The 10,141-nt window shown below is 41.6% G+C and overlaps 1 protein-coding gene across 1 annotated transcript in view; it reads left to right on the top strand.

Moving 5' to 3' along the window:
* CUNH3orf70 (chromosome unknown C3orf70 homolog) overlaps positions 1-9,597 on the top strand; it is a 74,760-nt gene extending 65,163 nt beyond the window's left edge. The window contains exon 2 of the mRNA XM_017538385.2: positions 8,852-9,597. Coding sequence (XP_017393874.1) covers positions 8,852-9,408 — 557 coding nt within the window. The 3' untranslated portion in view covers positions 9,409-9,597. The remainder of the gene's footprint in view (positions 1-8,851) is intronic.
* Positions 9,598-10,141: the final 544 nt, after the last annotated feature.

Genomic DNA, 10,141 nt, shown 5'->3' with positions numbered 1-10,141 from the left:
AAAAAAAAAAAAAAAAAAAAAGTCAAACAGCTCTTAGATAGCAGAGTTGGGATTCGTATCCAGGTGTGTCTGAGTCCATGGTGTTTGTCTTAACCCCCTGGGCTTTGCCACCTTCACAAGATGTGTCTCCTGTGTTTCCTCCTCTTCCAAGTCACCTGACTTAGATCAGAACCTCATGCTTGAAAATCTGTAGCAGCCTCTTAACTCCCATCTCCTCTTTCCAGTCCATCAGCAAACATTTACCTGACCACATTCTCTACAGCCCTCCTTTTATCATTACCTGCTTCCTCAGTGATCTTGAGCCATTCACCATGGCCACCCAAATCTGAACTCCTTGGCTTTGCTTTCCAACCCCATCCAGCCTCAGTCTTCCTCAGAAACTTTATTCTTCTTCGCCATCTTGGTCAACTGTCTAACTCCAAATGCTGCGCTAATACATTGGAGCCATTCTGCTTGCTACAGTACAGGTCTCTGTCTTTTAATGGCCATGTAAAGTCCTTCAGTGAAACCTGGAATCCTGTTTCACTGCCTCATGAACACCCTTGTATATAGTCCTATAGTCTTACTCAACTCTTGTTTTACTTTTGTATCTTCTATATCAATCTGCAAGCTCCTAGAAGCATGACTACATACTGTTTCATTTTATTTCCCATAGCATCTGACTTAGTAGCATAAACATGGTAGACATGCAGTAAGGATTTGCTAAATGAGTAACTAAGCCATGCTTCTGGTGGGCTGTGTCACTGGATTTGTTTTATGTTAATATGCTCCGCCACACTAAAGGAGTTACACATACAGTTTTCAAATGAAGAAACTGGGATCTTGCAGACATTTCTGATTGAGAATTTCAACGTGTTGGGAAATAGGCAAACTTTAGTGTCCTCACAGCTCAAAGTACAAAAATATTGATGTGAATGCCAGTGAGGCAGGATGAAGGGTCAGGCCACAAAAAGATTGGCTATAATAAATACTAAGTTCATTTGCTTTTGGTTTGTGATATGCTATCCAGTGAAAAATGCGCCTTTCAGAAATTTCTAAATTAGAATATTTAACATTACTTTCAAAATAATGAATGCCCTTGGGAATAAAATAAACATAATTGTAATTCAATATATAAAGTCAAAGAACTGAACTGTGCATGCAGTTTTCCTCAGGCCACTCATTTTTTTCAGTACATTTACCTTTCTAATTATATTTTGCTTGCACAAATATTTAAATTACTTTGCATTCCCTGAGAGCAGTATACTTCATGTGTCAAGGAGGACACACATTTAACAACGATGAAACTCTCTGCAAAAGCAAAATGCTCATTTTCCCCCCAAAGGATCTTTTTTTAAGAATCAAAGTGTACAACTGATCAAATAGTTGAGCAGGGTACACACAGTACCTTAACAGGGCTCATACATTTCTTTTGTTTATTTTCTGTATTTGGGTTTAAGTTTTCCATTCCCTTTGTGCTCTACAACCAAGAGAAAGAAACATCTTCAAGGAAATATATCTGCTATGTAATTATACAGTGCTACAAATTGCAATGTTAGCTGAAGTGAAGGGCCCAGAATGACAGAATAACTAATAGAGCATTATCTAAACCTTTTTAAGTAATGGGTATCCTCCTGAAGAAAGAACACAGGGTGTCTCAAGGCCCCAGTCTGGGAAGTGACTGCTGTCTTGTTATAAGAGTTTGAGAATGTAATAACACTTGTTTCTTTTTTCAGCCAAAGAGCTAGGATGAGAATATAAATCTTTTTTAGTGTCTCATTGAGGCATTTTGAAAAGACATATTATTGTCAAACACCAAAGGGAGAAAACATCAGAAATATTATGAATCAAAACTTTAGTAGTGGAAGTGACTTATTTGTGGTTTGATTGGCCTTTGGGAAATAGCTGACAGTGTTGAGCCAGGTACCACTACCCTCAAAAAAGTTTTATTTTTCATTTTCTGGTCACAGTTGATTTTTGTGTTAGTCATGTTGTATGATCACTTTCATTATTGAGAAAGTGATTTCAGCTCCCTTTAAAATGATTCAAGATAAATTAATGGGTTTGTGATGTATATTTTTATATTATTTTAAAAATGGGTACTGGATACTGTCATAAGGTATTGTCTTCACTTTCCTATGGATGAGCTCTGAGAGTGATTTGAAGGAGTCATTAGCAAACTAAGATTCCACTTCACAGGAATATTTTGACAACAAGCTGAAGAATGTGTATAAGCTCTTAATAAAAGGAACTAGGGCTCCTTGGAGAAATCGCTGATTCCCAGACTGGTGCAGGGAAAGTACAAATAAACCAGTAATGTCTTCTGGTGCCAGAAAGTAAAGACGTCTTCAGTCAAGGATGGGAATACTTGAAAGGACAGAGGTCCCAAGAGCTATTTGAGTAACAAATTAATTTGAGTAACAATTTGAGTAACAAAATAAATGATAGTAACAGGTGGCAATACACAGAATAAAATATCTATGAGTCCATGCTTATATAAATAATTGAGTAAATAAACAAGTGAGGGAGAAGGAGCAGCTTTTGGTGCTTACTTATGTCAACCAAGAAAAAAAATCAGAACAAAGTCTCCAAATATGTTGAATTTATTTGGGAATTATAACCCAAGTTGACGACCTCAGTTTGTCAGTGGAGATGCCATTACTGGGCAGGTGTTCCAGAGCATCTTACCTGAGTTGCTGCAGTTGTAAAGAATCTCATAGGGTTATTTTAGAAAGTCCTTGAAACAAGTCTTTATCTCAGAAATATAAGAACGAACCCCCCCCCCCGCACCCCGCCTTCAGGCTTCCTGGCTTTAGTTTGTCTGGGTCTGACAAGATGCGATTTCATCCCGGTATCTTCCATTTCACACACAGAATTCCAGTTAATAAATGTAGAAGGAATGACGTAAATGGAAAATCTGAAGAATCGTGTGTGGTTTAAAAAATAAAATGACTGTTTGGCAAACACCACAGTAATATTTGTTGCAGACAAGATCCATCTATCCATGCTAAAATTAGTGGGTGAAAGTATGATGAGAAAGGGTATTTGCACTATCCCTATCTTACAAAGAGAATAATAGTAACATTCCAATGGAGAATCCTAGACAGGCAGCACATTCAAAGTTAATAAACATGTCCTGCGATGAAATGTGTCAACAGCATGTAGCTCCTGATACAATATACCAGGAAGGGTTATATCATCACTCCTGTGGTTATTATTCCCCTGTTGTTTTAGATTATACTTTTTTGAAAAAAGTCATAGGTTTATATAAAATTTTAAGAAAAATACAGTGCTCTCATATACCCTTTTCCTAGTTCCCAATGGCAGTTAAGTTGCAAAACAGTAGTACAATATCACAACCGAGGTATTGACATTAATACAGTCAAGATACAGAACATTACATATATACCATGGAATACTGTGCAGCCATAAAAAAACGATGAGTTTGTGTCCTTTGTAGGGACATGGATGAATCTGGAAACCATCATTCTCAGCAAACTGACACAAGAACAGAAAATTAAACACCGCATGTTTTCACTCATAGGTGGGCGTTGAACAATGAGAACACATGGACAAAGGGAGGGGAGCATCACACACTGGGGTCTGTTGTGCGGGGGCAAGGGGAGGGGCAGTGAGGGTGGAGGGGGAGAAATGTCAGATATAGGTGATGGGGGGGTGGAGGCAGCAAACCACCTTGCCATGTAAGTACCTATGCAACAACCCTGCATGATCTGCACATGTACACCAGAACCTAAAGTACAATAAAAAAAAAAGATACAGAACATTTCCATCACCGTCAAGATCCCTCCATGTTACTCTTATGTAGCCACACCTCTTTTTAAGAAAATTTCATTGTTTTCTTATGGGATAAGAATTCTTTATATACTCTGGATCATATGGGTTCTTTCCCTTCAGTCTGTTAATACCGTAAATTACACTAAAAGTATAAAACTAATTTAAAATATATAAAGTCAAAGAACTGAACTATGGATGCAGGTAACCTCAGGCCACTTTTTTGGGGTACGTTTTGGTAAAATATAACTTTTTTTTTTTTTTTTTTTNTCCTCCAGGCTGGAATGCAGTGGCGCAATCACGGCTCACTGCAACCTTCGCCTCCCGGGTTCAAGCGATTCTCCTGCCTCCTGAGTAGCTGGGACTACAGGCACATGCCACCACGCCCAGCTAATTTTTGTATTTTTGGTAGAGACAGGGTTTCACCATGTTGGTCAGGCTAGTCCAAACTCCTGACCTCGTGATCCACCCACCTCGGCCTCCCAAAGTGCTGGGATTACAGGTGTGAGCCACCAAGCCTGGCCCATCTTAACCATTTTTACATGTACAGTTCAGTGGTGTTAGGTACATTTATATTGTGCAGCCATCACCACCATCCATTTCCACATCTCTTTTCGTTTTCTAAAGCTCAGTCTGTACCCATTAAACAGCAACTCCCCATTTCCCGGTATGTCCAGTCCCTGGCAAACACCATTCTACTTTCAGTTTCTATGAATTGGCTACTTTAGATACATCAAAGAAGTGGGATCATATAGTGTTTGTCTTACCGTGTCTGGCTTATTTCACTTATTCTCAGGGTTCTTCCAGTTGTAGCATGGGTCAGGATTTCCTTCCTTTTCAAGGCTTGTGTTATATTTTACATATATGTGGCCTGTTATCTGCTCATCCATGGGGACACTTGGGTTGCTTCCACCTTTTAGATATTGTGAATTATGCTGCTGTGAACATGGATGTTCAAATACCCCTGAGACCTTGCTTTCCATTCTTTCAGGTATGACCCAAAAGTGGAATTGCTGGATCAAATGAATCCTCCTTTTGCTCTCTATTTTTCTCTAAGCCCTCACTCTGAGTATCTTCTCCTTTTAGAGCTTTAGGGTTTAAACATTCTCATCTATTTATCCTTTAAGTAACACAGTAAACTCTTAATTACGATTGTTCAGAGAATATAGTGGTTATTGAATTTCTTGGTTAAATCTCCAGAAATCCTTGCTGTTGAAGAAGTGTGTTCATTTTATTCTCATAGTACAGTAAACATAATTGAATCTCTGATAACTCAGGGTCTTGCAGTGCCTGGGAGCTATCCTTATGAACACGGATTCTCAGCATAGGATACCCCAGGGATCTTTGATGTGAGTTTAATTATTTATGTGTTCATAAACAATAGAGTATTATATAATAATTGATATTTCAAAGGTGGTTACTAAAGGTTTTTTTATTTTTTAATGTGGCCATCTTTACTATTTTCTTTCTCTTTTTCTTTGTGTCCCCGTATCACCAGATCATGGGCTCTCACCCTCACTCTAAGTAAACACATTTACTAGGCATACCTTGTAGAAGGAAGTGGAATCTGGTTCTCATCTTCCTCACCCAGCTGCATTTCTCTTTACTATACATCCTGGTCGGATTGGGCTGCTCTAAGAAAATACCATAGACCGGGTGGCTTAAACAACAAACGTGTATTTCTCATGGTTTACAAGCTGAGAATTCCAAGACTGAGGCAGAGTCAGTGTTTGCTGAGGACATTCATCCTGGTTTGCAGATGCTGTATCCTCACTTGGGGGAGAGAGAAAGGGATCTGATCTCTCCCTCTTCTCATAGGGCACTAAACCAATTACAGAGGCTCTACCCTTCATACCTCATTTAAACCTAATTACTCCTCAAAGGCCCCACCTCCCAGATACCATCACATAGGGGATTAGGGTTTCAACATGAATTTTAGGGGGATACAAACATTCAGTCCATAGCACAGCACTTCGAGAAAGAAAAATAGAGCTTTGGATGAGAGGGGACCAGAGAAAGAAAGAGTGGAAGAGCCAAGAGGAAAGAAAGTAAAGATATTATGAAGAAACAAAGATAAGGGAAGGAAAAAAAGGAGTGAGGGGAGTCCTAAAGCCAGGCTTCACCTTTTTCCTCTATCTCTGGACAAATAAAGCCTTGTTCCCCCGGATCTGAGGATGGTTCTGGACGGCATGAATCAACTCTGAGGATCCTCCTATGGCTGTGTCAAGTGACTGACTAAACCACAGGTTACTTAGGGCAGGATGAACCTGATCAGCGTATACAAGCACTTCTTGACTGCCTCCCTTCCACAGCCTCCTGAGCTCATAACTACCAGCCAAGAATGGAAAAGACGAAGCCCTCATTCCATGTTTTATTTACCACTCTGTGGACAGAAGAGTAGTTCCCCAGGTTCTCTAAGTCCGTTCTCTATGGCGTGCCCAAACATACATTGCTCTGGAGGGTCTGGAGGGAGGCTTAAAGGTCAGCCTTCTTTAGCCCTTCAGCCAATATTGTTCACAGTGCTTAGGGGCAGAGGTCCTACCATGTCAGCTCTTAGATCTGCCCTGATTTTAACTCTTCCTGACAAGTAATAATTATTTTAAAGATCTAGAGAAACAAAAATGCCTGGTATATTTTAAACATAGTTCTCCCAGGCAGGTGTGACTGGGTTCTTCTCACGTTTTTATCAGACCATGGGCTTTACATGAGGTCTGTCTGGGCTTGGAAGCACCCTGGAAACCCAGAGCCTTAACGACTTTAAGTGTACCTTTTTCATGTGGTACCCCAGGATGAAAACGAAGGTATTTTTAGAGTAATTTGGTTATAAAGAAATTGTGGTACCTGAATGGCTCTTTTGGTATAGGAGTCAAAAAACAAAAAATACAAGCAAGCTTGGCTGATCTGAATAGATTACTGAGATTGCATGATTTGTGGCAACTTTACTACTTACACTTCTAATCTGAAACTGCTACTCCTCTGTGGCTTCATTAACATTATAAAACCAAAGCTAGTTTTTCTTACAAATGTGATTCCTGTCCTAGAAGGATTTCCAGCCTGACAAAGAAAGAAACAGGAGCAAGAGCCATACACGAGTGATTCTCCTGGAAAAGATGCTCATGAAGATACCATAATCAGTGGTTCTTGACCGGGCTGATTTCACCCCTTGGGGAATTTGTCTCCTTTGGGGAGGAGCTGCTGCTGACATCTAGTGGGTAGAGGCCAAAGATGCTGCTAAACACCCTGCAGCGCGTCGGATAGCGCCGTCCTCCCCCTCCCCCCCACCACAACGAAGAATTATCTGGTCCAAAATGCAGGTAGTGCTAAGGTTAAAACCCTTGTCAACAATGTGCAGAAGATACAACATGAACTGATAAATTGGCTAAATTAGGAAAACTCCAAAAATGATGTCCACAATTGTGGCTACTTGACTCTGGAGTTTTTTTTGGCCCTGCCCCCCCATCCCTGCTTTAGCTTTTTGTTTTGAAATCACTCTAGACTGCCGGGCGCGGTGGCTCAAGCCTGTAATCCCAGCACTTTGGGAGGCCGAGGCGGGTGGATCACGAGGTCAAGAGATCGAGACCATCCTGGTCAACATGGTGAAACCCCGTCTCTACTAAAAATACAAAAAATTAGCTGGGCATGGTGGTGCGTGCCTGTAATCCCAGCTACTCAGGAGGCTGAGGCAGGAGAATTGCCTGAACCCAGGAGGCGGAGGTTGCGGTGAGCCGAGATCGCGCCATTGCACTCCAGCCTGGGTAACAAGAGTGAAACTCCGTCTCAAAAAAAAAAAAAAAAAAGAAATCACTCTAGACTTACAGATTGGATATTTTCAACTCTATTTCCTTAGCACTTGGCATGTGGGAGGCTTTGTTAGATGTTGAATGAAAAATGGAATGAGGAAAGGGACACATTCAGACCAAATCCATTTAGGTTTTACTTCCATGTAAACTAAGCGGGAAACAGTTGAGGGCTCAGAGCAGAGAGGAAGGCTTGGAGATAAGCCTGCTGGTCTCCTAGAAACATCCAGCAGGCTGTCCTCTGCATCTCCCTGTGCATTTGCCCTTTGCTTCTGCTTGGCTTAGGTTGCTTAGTGCCTGTGGAATTGGCGTCAGAGAGAATACCTCCTGTTTAGGCCTCTGATGATCTTTGGTCCTGCGAGGAATCATTTCACACCCTAACCCTTACTCCAGTCATTGAGCATGGCCAGGATGATCCAGCAGGCCATTACCTATTGTATATAAGTGTGCAAATATGGCAAAAAGAGAAACCTAGAAAGTGAAAATCTCCTGAAATTCTGATAATCAACTTATACACATTTAAAAACTGGAAGAATATATACATTAACACAGAGATAAACATGGAAATATAATTTTACAGTACATTATACTACTTACAACTTTTTTTTTTTTTTTTGAGACAGGGTCTCACTCTGTTGCCCAGGCTGGAGTGCAGTCCACTGCCAGAGTGCAGTGGCGCAATCTCGGCTCCCTGCAACTCCGCCTCCTGGGTTCGAGAAATTCTCTTGCCTCAGCCTCCCAAGTAACTGGGATTACAGGCGTGCACCACCACGCCCAGCTAAATTTTGTATTTTTAATAGAGATGAGTTTCGCCATGTTGGCCAGGCTGGTCTCGAACTCCTGACCTCAAATGATCTGCCTGTCTTGGCCTCCCAAAGTGCTTGGGATTACAGGCATGAACCACCATGCCCAGCCATGCAAGTTCTATTTTTTACCTTACTGTATTATGGACATTCTTTGTTCTAGTTTGATATGTAAATTACTTAAAGTTGTCTGTAAAATAAGTATTATAGTATCATCTACCTACTTCAGAGATATCAGAAAGACTCAAATATAAATTGAGATTTAGAAAGAGTCTTTTAGATGAAAATTATTATATACCATGCTGACTTTTTAATTGACTATAACAGTGTTGAATGATTTTATTACTAGTTTCTTTTGAGGTGTTACTGAAATATTTTTAAAGACATTCTGAATCCTCAGAAAGAAACCATTATCTCTGTATTAATATAGTTTGTGTAATACTTAGAGATTTCAAGTGTCTTTTTTTTGTGTCTCCACAGGCAAATACATGTATCAGCCTATGACCCCTGTGGAACAGCTTCCAAGCACCGAGATTCCTGCCAGGCCTCGGGAGCCCACAAACACCATTCAGATCTCAGTCTCGCTCACTGAGCACTTTCTGAAATTTGCATCTGTCTTCCAGCCTCCCCTGCCGCCTGATTCACCAAGGTACTGTATGATCTCAGACCTCTTTATTGACAACTATCAGGTTAAATGTATTAATGGGAAGATGTGTTATGTGCAGAAGCAGCCGGCGCTACATTCCCACAAAATGAGCCCTGAGGAGGTCTCTGCACACGATGCCTTAATTTCAAAAGAGAGCAATACACCAAAAATAGATCACTGCTCTTCTCCCTCAAGTTCTGAAGACTCTGGGATCAATGCGATCGGGGCCCACTACGTGGAATCGTGTGACGAGGACACAGAAGAAGGAGCAGAACTGAGTTCAGAGGAAGATTACAGTCCAGAGAGCAGCTGGGAACCGGATGAGTGCACCCTTCTCTCCCCCTCGCAGTCTGACCTGGAAGTGATTGAAACCATAGAAACGACCGTGTGAGAGTCCAGCCAGGAAGCCACAGCCTGGGACCACGCCCAGCTTTTGTACCTCTGTCTGATGGATCCTTTTTTCCAATGATATTTTCTACCCACCCCACCCCCCAACAACTGTAGCAGTTTGGTGGTATGCTGATTAGCTTCTCTCAGTCTTACAACTAAGACATTTTTTATTATAAATGGTTTTCTTTTATATCTTGACTTACTTTCTATGTAGCATCTGGTGTCATGAATTGTGACCCAGCCTTAATTTCACTGGGAGATTTGAAGGCAGTGAAGTGATGATCACAGAGTATCTTGGATCAGATTGAGGAGGTGCCCAAGGGAAGGAGCCAAGGTTTTCTCAATAGCCAGTCCTTCCAGAAAGACTCTTGCCATCCTTTTGATGTGTTCACGGGCACCCCTGTCCTGTCCTGCTTGTCCTATGCAGGCAGCAGCTCCCTTGGGGAACAGAGCGTGCACTGGTAGCCGCCGTTTCTTCCCTTTCCCCTTCTCCCTACACCTGCACTGGGTCTGGACCAGAGCTGCCTCGGCTTACTTCTAGGAGGTCACTGGAGGCCAGCTCAGCCCCTGGTTTGTGGCCAGTGTCTGTACAAGGCTCCATGACTGAGGTTGAGCTAAACGTTCACATGAGAAGAGATGACCTCATCCGCCTCATGCCCAATCCAGCTTTAGCTGAGCACCTGTCCCCTGCAGGGTGCTGTGGGGACACCGCACAAATAAGACCTGATTCTCCC

Source organism: Cebus imitator, unplaced genomic scaffold, assembly GCF_001604975.1.
Source record: "Cebus imitator isolate Cc_AM_T3 unplaced genomic scaffold, Cebus_imitator-1.0 Scaffold111, whole genome shotgun sequence".
Classification (NCBI taxonomy): Eukaryota; Metazoa; Chordata; class Mammalia; order Primates; family Cebidae; genus Cebus; species Cebus imitator.
This window is presented reverse-complemented; position numbering and strand designations above follow the sequence as displayed.